At 46.6% G+C, this 12660-nt stretch overlaps 2 protein-coding genes across 2 annotated transcripts in view; both read left to right on the top strand.

Moving 5' to 3' along the window:
* LOC306738040 (extracellular serine/threonine protein kinase FAM20C-like) overlaps positions 1-12660 on the top strand; it is a gene marked incomplete at both ends in the record, with an annotated part of 75697 nt that overhangs the window by 46505 nt on the left and 16532 nt on the right. The gene's annotated exons all lie outside the window — the stretch shown is intronic.
* dnhd1 (dynein heavy chain domain 1) overlaps positions 1-12660 on the top strand; it is a gene marked incomplete at both ends in the record, with an annotated part of 39468 nt that overhangs the window by 13723 nt on the left and 13085 nt on the right. Inside the window, 16 exons of the mRNA XM_079219474.1 lie at positions 815-952; positions 1763-1865; positions 1949-2160; positions 2239-2482; positions 3512-3669; positions 4336-4458; positions 4571-4847; positions 4953-5080; positions 5317-5515; positions 6582-6667; positions 6795-6996; positions 7455-7580; positions 8795-8892; positions 8982-12141; positions 12233-12347; positions 12469-12628. Coding sequence (XP_079075600.1) covers positions 815-952; positions 1763-1865; positions 1949-2160; positions 2239-2482; positions 3512-3669; positions 4336-4458; positions 4571-4847; positions 4953-5080; positions 5317-5515; positions 6582-6667; positions 6795-6996; positions 7455-7580; positions 8795-8892; positions 8982-12141; positions 12233-12347; positions 12469-12628 — 5529 coding nt within the window. The remainder of the gene's footprint in view (positions 1-814; positions 953-1762; positions 1866-1948; positions 2161-2238; positions 2483-3511; positions 3670-4335; positions 4459-4570; positions 4848-4952; positions 5081-5316; positions 5516-6581; positions 6668-6794; positions 6997-7454; positions 7581-8794; positions 8893-8981; positions 12142-12232; positions 12348-12468; positions 12629-12660) is intronic.

Genomic DNA, 12660 nt, shown 5'->3' with positions numbered 1-12660 from the left:
AGATAACATTAAATTAATCATAAATACACTATACATTGTTAATGTGGTAAATGACTCTTCTAGGTGGAATTGCCTGGTTTTTAATGTAATATCTACTTAGGTGTATAGAGGCCCATTTCCAGCAACTATCACTCAGTGTTCTAATGGTACATTGTGTTTGCTCATCATAGAAGACTAATGGATGATTAGAAAACCCTTGTGCAATTATGTTAGCACAACTTAAAACAGTTATGCTGGTGAGAAAAGCTAAACAACTGGCCTTCCTATGCATAGCATCACATGTGTGGGTTTGATTATATTCTCAAAATGGCCAGAAAAAGAGAACTTTCATGTGAAACTCGCCAGTCTGTTCTTGTTCTTAGAGATGAAGACTATTCCATGTGAGAAATTGCTGAACATTTGTCTGGGTGACCCCAAACTTTTGAACGGTAGTGTATGTATATATAATTAAAACCCATAATCATCATAGTTTGTCAGCTTCTCGACGAGTGACGCTGTTCGGCATTAACTCGCCCCCCCCGCCCCGCTGGTGTCACCTTTTTCACCCCTCATGAGTTTGTAGGTCTGACTGTAAATGTTAGACCCAGTGACAGGCTGGCATGAAATGGCTTGCATAATACTTAGTAAGGAGGCCATAATCATTTTTGACTCATGGCTGAAGTTAAGTTTCTCCAGCTCAGATATTACCCCTAAAGGGGTAATATCCTTCTCACCTTTTTCACCCCTGACTGTTTTCATGCCTGCACATCACATGACATGACATGACATGACATGACATGACCTGACACGGTGCCGGCGTGCTCCTGTGTTTCAGAGCCCCCTTCAGCGCTGCCTCTTCCTCACCGAGCTGAGCGTCGCTGCCGGCGCTGCTCTGGCGGTGGATCCCCCGCTGCTCTGCTTCCAGGAGGCTGTGAGCGACGGTCTGCTGGCGGCCGGCGGCGCCTTCGTCCAGGTCTCTCTCACGCTTTGCTCCTGTTCCATCCTCCACTTGATGGTTTTTATGTCGCTGTAGAAAGTTATAAGATGATATTTCCTTTTCCTAACAGACTGACTGGAGGCATGAATAACCTCAATAAGGCCTCAGACACACTTGTGATAATATGTTGTCTTCATTGCAGACTGCTTTTGATTAATCGCAGAATAAAACTTAGTTTTAAGCTCCAAAAAGAGCAAATTCTTCCCGTTTGTCAGTGAAACGCATGTTCCCACCACTAGGGGGAGTGTTGCTTCACTCGTCTTCACCACAAAGCTGCAAACTTCAGTACATCGTGGTTACTTTCATGAAATGGTTCCGCTGGTTTATAAACAGGGTTCTTGCAGTCATGTAAATGTGTTATATTCATGTCGTTCATTTACGCTGAGTTTGAAATAATGAATATGCTTTTAAAAGAAAGACTCAAAAAACATAAGCAGGCATACATACAGGCATCTATATAAATGTTTATTCTTTTAATCAAACTAGTGTCTCATTCATTTGAGTCATGTAAGGTTTACTGTATGCTTTGTATTCTCATTGTTAGTTTAAATACTACATTTACTCACTTTTTACTGTTTACACCCAGACTTCACGAAATGTTTGTCAAGGAAATTTGATTTAAAGTCATGGAAATCCTTTGGTCAGAATGTGTCTGAACCCTGTAAAAAGGCTTTACTGGGTCACTACCTCAGCGCCAGTAAAGTGACGCGTTACTCCAGCTCACCATCAGAGACGGATTCTCCTCGTGGTAGAATTCGTTGGTTCACGACCCTTTCTTTCTTCTAGATGTGTGTGGCGTGTGGATTCTTCCTGGAGCTCAGCGACAGTTTCTTCACCTCCGACGTGCCTCATGCCTCTGTGCACGGTCGCGTGCAGCTCCCTCTCACAGGTGAAGGCAGAACGCGCCCGCAGTCGACCTTCCTGCTGCTGCATGCGTTGCTTTATTTGTTTCGGACGTGTTTTCCTTCTCAGGGGAGGGCGAGGACCCCGACGGAGCGACCGACCGCCGGATGTTCTGCTGCTCGCGGCTCAGAGACCCGGCGGCGGCGGCGACCTGGCTCTCGGTGCGCGGCGCCCGGGTCCACTGCAGCTACCGTCCGCTCCTCCAGACGCAGCTGCAGTGGATCCTCGACAGCGGCGACGTCGCAGAGCAAGCGGAGAGGGAGCAGGCCAGGATCATGCAGGCAGGCCTTTCAGAGCACACGGCGGCGAAGGGTTGACGCTTCCTAATCCGCACGCTCACGCCTCTGTTCTCCCGACAGGAGGCCGAGCTGCAGGTGCAGCGGCTGTGTGAGAGCTACTCGTGGCTGCTGGACGTCCACGCGTTCGTCCGCCGGTGGAGCCGAGCCTCTCTGGAGTCCATGAAGGGTCGGCCCGCCGCGGCGTACGAGGAGCACGTGCAGACGGTGCGCCGCTGGAGCCGGAGGGTCCACGCGGTGCCCTCGTCCATCTCTACCACCAACCGGCTGTTCGTCATCCAGTGCGCCGGCCTGACGGAACGCCTCGGTGGGTTTTACTCTCAAGCGATCGGAGGCTCCTAAAACCTTCTGAGCCCCAGAGCCCCCCAAAATGGGGGCTAAAAGCCTTCTGCACCTCTTGTTCCCTGTGTTCAAGTAGTCGTATGAACCCCAAATGAGTTCTAATACTTGTGTTATTTTATATGTTTTTTTTCTGATTTTTTTTGCGAAAAAAATGTGTATTAAAAAAAAAAAAAACTTTTCTAGCATATTTTGATCATAACTATTAACATCCAGCATGCTATGAGCAAGATTCCCCAAACATGCCTCCTCGAGCGGTGCCCGAGTTTTTCAAGCTGTATGGTTCAGGGCCTTAACAACAGCCCACATACTAATAACACACATTTTAGGAAAGATTAGGACCTGAAGAATCGGAATCTGCAACATAAATCACAATCAAACAAAGCATTGGCATGTTCGGAAGGAGTTTCAGTAAAAAAAAACTGTGTCGTTCGGTTCAAAAATGGAAAGATTACTTATTTTATGCCAAAACATTGTTCGATTCAGGCATGCTGGGTATTGACATGTTCATCAGCTTGCACGTGTGCCGTATGACGCAGTCTGAGAAACGTGCGAGGACCAGAGAGGACTCAGGACTCATAAACGTCTGCAGAAAAAAAAGAAAAGAAACTCCGGCCGTTTTGTGACTCTACAGGTAGTAATAGGGTTATAAGGATTGTTGCTTTGTTAGACTCCCACAAGCCCGTAGGGTTACGGGGTGTGTCTGTTAGGGAAAACCAACGTTGTGAGTGGTACTTATGAAGGGTTTAGTGAAATGTTCGGTCGCTAAGGCAAGTTTACGTAAGTACTTAGACTTAACGTTTTTAAACCATAGGTCTCTTCTCACAAAGGTTGCGGTTTTGTAACAATTCAAATGAAGTTAATCAACCCTGTGGTTGCGAAGATAATTCAGTTTCCGTCTTTAGAAACGAGACTTCTTTTGGTGAAAAAGAGGCGCCGGGGCGCTTGGGCCTGTACGTCCGTCTCCTCCGCTGAACGCTCTGATGGTTTCCAACAGGCCAGCAGCTGAGGCGCGTGGAGGAGGAAGCGCTGCAGCAGCTGGCGGAGCAGATCCAGCTGCTCTCTGGGGGCCTCGTGGCCCTCCTGGAGGAGGCGGCTGACGAACTCAACGCCGACCCCCGAGACCTCCACGAGCTCTCGGCTTACGCCCTCACGGTAAAGAACCTCCTCCTGTACTCGCACGGGCAACACGAGCCTCGAGGAAGAGAAACAAGCGGGAAGAGACACCGGTTAAAGTCTCGTTGAGCCAGTTTAACTTTGACACATGGTGGATGGAGGACTCCGATCCTGGGAGTCACACCTTCACTTTAATTTCATTCTCCATGAAGTGCTTTGTCTCGTCAGAGTGTTCTGAGTTTAGATCCATCATCCGAGAGCGAGCAGGGATGCAAAGGGCATGACGGGTGGCTCTTGTCTTGTGCACCTTCGTGGTGCTGAGTTGGTGAAAACCTTCCAGTCACAGAGCAGGAGCAATAATCAGCTGTTATATTACGTCAAAGTCCCAGACTCCAGTGTCATGGCTGCAGCGTGAGGAGATTCAACCCAGCAGATGAAATCAACAACATGGAAAGCTGCATAATGTTGGGGCCTCAGAGTCCGGAGAAACATTTCATCATAGTTTCACACAAACACGTCGATGGCCGAAGAGCAAAACCTCCTCGAGAATACAAAAAATAAACTTGTTTATTGCAGAATGGTATTTGTTAAGGATGCCCAATAGAAAATACACACAAAGAAAGATACGGAAAAGAAACGGTTTTTGCACTTTGGCCATCGACGTAACAAATTGCTATAAATGCTGAATCTGTCTCCTTATCTCAGACGAGGGAGTCCGTGAAGTCGTTGGCCGACACGCAGCAGCGTTTGGACTACGTCCGCTCCCTCCAGGAGGTTTGCGTGAACTACAGGAAGATGACCGAGCAGGAAGTGACTTTGGAGGAAAAGGTTTGTGAGCATCAGCGAGAAAACGATGCTCCTAAATAACCACATTGTTTCCTGCAACATTCCAGCGGTTTCGCCGCCACCTCCTCCACTGCAGCGTGTTGTCTGTTTCTAGATGCGGGTCTCGTGGAGTCGCTTCCTTCCCCTCCTGAAGCGAGCGGAGGCCGTCGTGTGCAGCCGTCTTCCCTCCATGGCGAGCGCGTTGGACGCGATGTTCTCCTTCTTGGCCCGTTACCTGAACAGAAGGGTCTCCGAAGCCACGTCGGGACCCTTCCTCGACCCGACCCAGAACGCACGGGACATGGTGTCCGAACTGAGCCCTGTGCGCGTGCACGTGCACGGCCTCTTTGCAAAGCTGGAACGACTCAGCGGGACCAGTCAGAACCTGCACGGTGAGATCAGTGGCGCCTTTAACTTACGGTCATGGAAAACCTGGAAAAGTCAGTTTTTAAATGGTTATTTCCACACGGCCGTTGTGTCTCTGTGCCTCCCACCAGAACGTCCGATGGATTTGACCTCTTTGACAACAGATGTTCAGAAGGTCAGCGCCCGCTGTGCATTGTGGGAGCTGATGGCGGAGTGCACGACCTGGATGGACGACTGGAAGCAGCTGCTGCTCAGTGAGGTGACCCAACCTCTCTCATTGGCACGGTGGAGGTCATGATTCACATGAACTCATGGGGACAAACGTAGAACTCATCTGGGGACAATTTACTTGATCTTGAATGTACTCTCCTTTATTGATCGTCTTTTATTTCTTTGGAGAAAGAAAGTACTGTTGATGTTAAGCGCTGGACTTTTGGGAAGCACAGGCTTCCATGTGAGTTAAAACAATACAATCTCTATTTCTTTTCCTGTCAGGTCGTAGTGTCACAAGCTCAAGGGAATATTTCCAAGTGGAAGGAGCGAGCTCTGGCTCTCACAAGTGTCATACCTACCCATGATGCAGTGCTGCAGGAGACTTCAGGGATCCTGGAAATCTTAAGCAGTCAGGTTGCTTTCTTAACTGAGCTGCAGAGCTCCACACTGAAGCACAGGCACTGGAAAGCCATTTTCCAAGGTCAGACTCATTTACTCTTTGTAAACCATATTAATATCTTAATCCAGGGATTCCCAAAGTGTGGTGCGTGAGCTGCCTCGAGGGGGTGCGCGAGAGGAAAAATGTAATGGTGGTCTAATGGTGTAATAATTAATATTAAACATAATAAAAAAAAAAAATTAAGTAGGATTTTTTAATTATAAAATGTCTCTTTGTAAGATTTAAAATTAAAAACGTACAATTTAATAAATACATGCACTTCCGGTCCGGCCGCCAGACTGTCTTTTACTACTCACTAGCTAGCCTAGCTTGTGCACCTAACGTCATTTCATTCATTCAGCAACATCCATGAAAATATGTTAAACTGGCTGAAATCGGGAAGCTGTCAGTTTTTGAGAGTCGCGTCTGGCGTGAACGGCCCTTTATTGCTCTTTAAAAGTGACGCCTTGTGAAACTGACATTTATACAGCGGACTAAATCTAGTAACAAACGCGAGCAAACAGTTCTCGCATTGGTCCGATTTTATGCGGCTATAAATAGGCTCTGTTGCGTTTTTTTTTAAGGTGCGGGGGATTGTGGGTGCGTGAACCCGGTCGGGATGTAGAAGGGGGTGCGTGGCCTAAAAAGTTTGGGAACCGCTGTCTTAATCTAATACTACAGGGTACCTATGGTTCTGATATGTGTTAAAGCTGCATTCTCTCTCCTGACCACCAGGGGGCGACTCCTCTGGTTGTATAGAAGTCTATGCTTCATGTGTTAAAGCTGCATTCTCTCTCCTGACTTTCTCTGAGTGTCTCGTGTGAAACCAGAAGTCAACATTGACTTATGTTACCTTACTTTTGTTCCATAACTTGCGCTCTTATCTAATGCCAACTGTGTTGTGTCACTTATTTGAACCAAAACTACAACTGTTCCATAAACCAAACCAAGTTGGCTCGTTTTGCCAAACATTTGCAGGAAAACATACTTAATATGAGAAATAACGTTTTTGTCATCATACGAGCGGCTGTACGAGGACCCGTTGATTGTACCACTTGCATTGAACCACAGCATGTCTAAAATCATCAAAATACATTCCATCTCACAGACATGGGCCAGCTGTATGTCCCAGAGAAGAAGGTGACTGTTTCTCAACTGATGTCTCAGCAACTTGATCAGAAACTAATCACCAAGGTGAGAGCAGGATAGACGTGACACATTATGGCAGGAAATAATATATATCTGCTGCTGCAAACATGGTCAGTAAACAAGAATCCATCCTGATAGGCTACTAACACCTGTTACTTGATTCATTTTGCAGGTATGCAGGGATGCACAGGTGGAGTGCAACATGGAGCAGAGCTTCCAGAAGCTTCGGCGGGGATGGAGAGCCAGACTCTTCCAGATGGATAAATTCACTCTGCCTGTTTGGCAGCCTGCAGAGCCACAACATGGACTAACAGTCTCAGATCTCCAAACTGCCCGTCAACACTCCTGGAATGACACAAGATTCATCATCATCGGTGAGACTAATAACAAGCTAGCAGATTTACAATGCAGATGTGTAAGAAGTTACTGCTTTGGCTCCATCGTTAGGGGGAAATGTGGTTGTATAGAAGTCTCTGCTTCATGTGTTAAAGCTGCATTCTCTCTCCTGACCACCAGGGGGTGACTCCTCTGGTTGTATAGAAGTCAATGCTTCATGTGTTAAAGCTGCATTCTCTCTCCTGACCACCAGGGGTGACTCCTCTGGTTGTATAGCAGTCTATATAAATGACTCTACTTCTCTTGATGTATTCCCTCAGTAAACATTGTAAACATGAGTTTATGTCTCAATCTCTAGTTTCAAGTCTTCTTAAATACAGCATGATGTTCATTTAGTAAATGATGGTCACTTAGAGTCAAACAGACCAGAAAGCAGGGGACACTTTCATGATGACTACGTCCACTTCTTCTTACAGTCTGTGGTTTTCTCCCTCAGGTCTGGAAATGCATTTTGCTGAGCTGGAGAACGATTTGATGTCTCTGTCCACCACGATGACGTCACCGCACAGCGCCGAGTTCAGGCTGCAGATAGAAGACTGGATGCAGTCAATGCAAGAGCTTGGTAAGGTGGATATACAAATGAACCTTTTAAAACCCATCATGGGGGGGCAGAGTGAGAGATTGTTATATAAAACTGTAAATCATAGCTTGTTTTATGAAAAAAAGCCCAATCTGCTGTATTTGGATGTATTGAACACCATAAGTAATATACAAGTGAAATATATGGTTTGGTATGAGAAAATTCAAATGTCACAGATGTGCCCCAATGAGTCCTCGCCTGAATGTTCTCTGTTCTAAACCCTCTCTAACTTTGTTCTGCTTCACTTTATCAAAGTCAACCTTTACAGAGAGAATGTTCACATATTGTGTTATGATTTGGGTTAGAGAATGTTCACATATTGTTATGATTTGGGTTAGAGAATGTTCACATATTGAGTTATGATTTGGGTTAGAGAATGTTCACATATTGAGTTATGATTTGGGTTAGAGAATGTTCACATATTGTTATGATTTGGGTTAGAGAATGTTCACATATTGAGCTATGATTTGGGTTAGAGAATGTTCACATATTGTGCTATGATTTGGGTTAGAGAATGTTCACATATTGAGCTATGATTTGGGTTAGAGAATGTTCACATATTGAGCTATGATTTGGGTTAGAGAATGTTCACATATTGAGCTATGATTTGGGTTAGAGAATGTTCACATATTGTGTTATGATTTGGGTTAGAGAATGTTCACATATTGTGCTATGATTTGGGTTAGAGAATGTTCACATATTGAGCTATGATTTGGGTTAGAGAATGTTCACATATTGAGCTATGATTTGGGTTAGAGAATGTTCACATATTGAGCTATGATTTGGGTTAGAGAATGTTCACATATTGAGCTATGATTTGGGTTAGAGTTGGACCTTACAGCTGCATCATTTCAAATAAATAATCATCCTGAAAGTGATTTTTTTATAGGCGGACCTGAAACCTTTTCTTTTTTTTCTGTGTCATCTTCATTTACTCTTAACCAGTAACATATAGACTGATATTTACACATCTGAACACAATCGCACATGTGTACCTTTTATTATAACACCCAAATCATTAAAATAGTCCGAGTGGTTGCAAAGATACACCCTTTTTAGTTTGGATATGACATTTTTTAGGAAAGGGTCTAAAAATAGGTGGGTTTTCTAAGGAGAGGAAGTAAGATTTTTAAAAATTTGCAGAGAAAAAATATGAATATTGTTTTGCCTTTTGCTTCCCCTTTCAATATCAACAGGGAAGCTACTTTTATTATTTGAGAGGTACCAGCAAGTGTGGGCCTTCCTGACCAAGATGTTCCATGACACAGGCCTCAGTGTTCAGAGGGCGGATCTGGTACGTCCCCTTTGCATCACACATGCATGACACTGGTGTATTTTAATTTAAATATGTCAGATACATGTCTTTCTTTCTTTCTTTCATAGCTGGAGCAATTTCAACCAGTTGACAAGGCATTTAAGGAAATGATGCTCATTATATCAAGGGACCCTCACGTGCTGAACTTTGTCCATTCTAAGAAGACAGATGACGGATTTCACGGTGACAGCCTGCACCGGCTTCTCCTCGATGGTCTGTCCACCATGGAGGCCATTTCCAACCAGATGGTGGATCTCCTGGAGTCCCTCTGTAAACAGTTCCCAAGACTCTGGTTCTTGAGTGACAGGGAAGTGATCCAACTCCTCTCCTTTCACCCGACGCCTTTCACATTGCAACGCTTTGTGCGCAAATGCTTTAAAGGGATACGTGGGCTCGACGTGGATCGTGAGACGCCGTCTACCGTCAGCGCTGTGAAGAGCTGTGGGTCTACTTCTCAAAGCCCCAGACCGATGAAGGTGCTGGGGGTTTTTGGCAGCCTCCAGGAGCACATTACCTTTACGAGTCCTTTGGAGCCGAATCCCAATGCCTTGGTTTGGCTCTCTGTCTTTGAGAAACAGTTAAAGTTGACCATGGTGCAACACATGAAACAGTGCGCTATTGTTCGAAACCAGCTTCAACCATCCAGTCAAGGGTTGGCATGCGATGAGGAAGTCGGAGACATCCGGCTGCACCTGGCCGAAAGGAGGAAAGTTGTACTACCTGTGCTGGAGCTGCTGTCTGCTCATCCTATTCAGTGTCTGCTGGTGGCCGAGGAGGCAGTTTGGTCCAAGGCGGTCCTCCAAGCTTCCCGAGATTCAAACCCAGAGGAGTTGCGCAACCTAAAGGCATACAACTCTGCAAAACTGAAGACCCTCGGCCGTTCCATAAGGGAGGGAGTCACAGGGGCTGAGCGTGAGTCTCTGGTCTCTAAGTACACAATGATGTGTTTTCGTGCTTTAGTGCAGCTAACTATGAAGCATGCACAGCAGCTGTCTCGACTCATGGAGGTACAATGTACACTGGACTCGTCTTTTGAGTGGCTAAGTCTGATGAAGTACCATATAAACTCAGACGATTGGAGTCTGGAGGGCAGTGATGATCTAACATGTTACGTGGATGTTTTGGGCCATCGACTCCAATATGACTATGAGTATTTTGGTCCAGAGGATTGGCTGATGGTGCATACTCCGTCCACAGATCGGGCAACACTGGGGATTCTCCTGGCTCTGACGAGCTACAGATGTGGGTTTGTGAGTGGACCCTGCATGTCTGGAAAGAAAATGACTGTAGTCCAGATGGGAAAAGCGTTAGGGCGTCAGGTTGTCGATGTGCAATGTTGGCCGAGCACGAGAGCTGGTGTTGTTCAGCGGATGCTGCTGGGCGCCCTGCAGACCGGAGCATGGCTCCTGTTGGACTCTGCGGACTTACTGACACAAGGGGTCCTATCAGTACTAGGGCAGCATCTAGTAGACGTCCACGAGTCCTTCTCTAAGTTAACAAGAGACCTGAATCAGAGGGTGAATCAGGAGCCAAAGAACAGGCCTGCCGATGAGGTCGCAGGCTGCAGAAACATTGACTCAGAACGTCACGTGGTGCTTGCCGGTAAAAGCGTTTCTACCAGGCTGAGCTACGGATGTGTTCTCATCTCATCGAAGGGGAATGCGTCCGAGGTTCCAGAGAGTCTGCGATGTTCCACCAGACCCGTCGCGTTGACCCATCCAGATTACGGGGTCGTTGTAGAAGTAATGCTGAGTTCCATTGGTTTCTCAGAAGCCACGTCTTTAAGTCGCCGTCTGGTGGCCCTCATCGACCTGGCAAAGGATTCCCTCTGTCTGCCGGATTTCCTCTCTGACCCCCAGAGCTGCTACCTCGTTGTCTTGCAGAAGATCGTCTCCGCCTCTGAAACACACTTACAGCAAAGCGTAAGAGAACGAGAACTCTCACTCAAGGCCAAAGGAGCGGTCTCAGAACAAGCTGATCTTGCGCCTTCACGATGTGTGAGTGCCAGAGTTGTTGAAAAGGATAGAAAAGAAACTGACAAGCCTTCCGGGTGTTGCCTTTCTCACGTGTCGATCGTACGGGGATTGATGGAGGAGACGGCTATCGTCAAAGCCGTTCTTTCGGTCTTCTCACCGGTTCTTTATGAGCACAAGAAAGCTTCGCAGTTCGACCTCTTTTTCAGGGACACATTCCCTCTAGCGTGCCAGTTTCCTCTTTTCAAGCAGTACATTGAGGAAGAAGAAAAGATTCAACTGAACGATGCAGTTAAAGAGGAATTGCAAAGGAAACACTTTCACCCTGACGCCAAACTAATCGACAGTGCTGTTACACTTTATCAGACCATGAAATCCTCTCGGGCAGTTCTGCTTCTCGGCCCCTCAGGTAGTGGAAAGACCACCAGTTACTGTGTTCTAGCTGGAGCCCTCAACCATCTGGCTGCCCAGGCAGTGGAACACCGGTTTGAAAACGACAACATCACTGAAGGAGCTGCCCGACAGGCAGATCCACAGATACCTGCTTCCACTTGGAGCTCTGTCGAAACCGTGGTCCTATTTCCTAACGCCATGTTCCACGACGAGGTGTTCGGCTGCTTCTGTGAGAAGAGAGGCTGGCGGGACGGAGCTGTCGCAAAAGTGCTGAGAGATTCAGAACAACGTGAAGCGACGAGTTCTCCAACCTGCAACAAAAAGAAGAAGAGTGATCACGCAGCTGTGAAGTGGCTGGTAATGGATGGGAATCCTGTGGGGCGCCCTGGCTGGTTGGATTACTTGACTACAATGTGCAGTCCTGAAGACCCATTTCTGTGCCTGCCGTCAGGTGAAACACTGCCATCCCAGTCACACCTGAAGCTACTTCTGGAGGCCACAGACCTACGAGACGCCAGTCCCTCTGCAGTGACCCGTTGCAGCCTTGTTTACCTAACAGCTACGGATCTGTGGAAGGCCGCGTGGAAGAGTGAGATGGATGCGTTCTTGTTTGAAGACAAGCTGCATCAAGGAACCTTGAAAATGTGGAATCGCCTGGCCGGAGATCTTTTCTCCAGCACGCTTAGTTTGCTCCGGCAAAATGATTTAAACTCTGCAGTCCATCCTGAAGGAGAATCTCTTGAAAGCATCTCATACGGACTGCAAGAAATCACGTCGTTTGTTCGGATCCTACGTGCTCTCCTGCAGCATTTTGGGAAGGAAGTGGAAAAAGCTGAGCCGATACCACAAATGGACAAAAGAGGTATGACCAGAATGCATGAACGTATAACCTCGTAAACATAGACTAGTGAAAGTAGTAACTTTATATATATAATATTTATCCTCCCCCCCAGATATACTTCTACACAGAACATCAGACACAGATCCTCACTGTGAGCAAGAACTGATGGCCAGGAACCTTTTTGTGGTGGCTTATATTTGGGGATTCAGTGGACATCTGCATCCTCGGTAAGATCACCACCGCCTCTATGGAACTTGTTTCATAGTCACATGTATTCAGTTATTGCTCAAATCTTAAATGAATATCAGTCACCATTTCACTTCTTGTGTCTTTGTGTTTGTACTTCAGCCACCGGCCACAGTTCGACTTACTGGCCCGGCAAGTGCTGTTCACTTGCCGGTACAAAATTGTGGTTCCTGATGAAGAGAGTGTGTTTGAGCACTTTTTAAACGTCGACAGCAAAATCTGCCCCAAGAACACACTGTTGCCGAATGCCATCACTCCCAAGGTTTGTCGAGAGCATAGTGAACGTGCATGTTC

Source organism: Taurulus bubalis (assembly GCF_910589615.1).
Source record: "Taurulus bubalis genome assembly, chromosome: 6".
In the NCBI taxonomy this organism is placed as follows: Eukaryota; Metazoa; Chordata; class Actinopteri; order Perciformes; family Cottidae; genus Taurulus; species Taurulus bubalis.
Note: the sequence above shows the minus strand (reverse complement) of the source record. Positions and strands in the feature narration are given on the sequence as shown.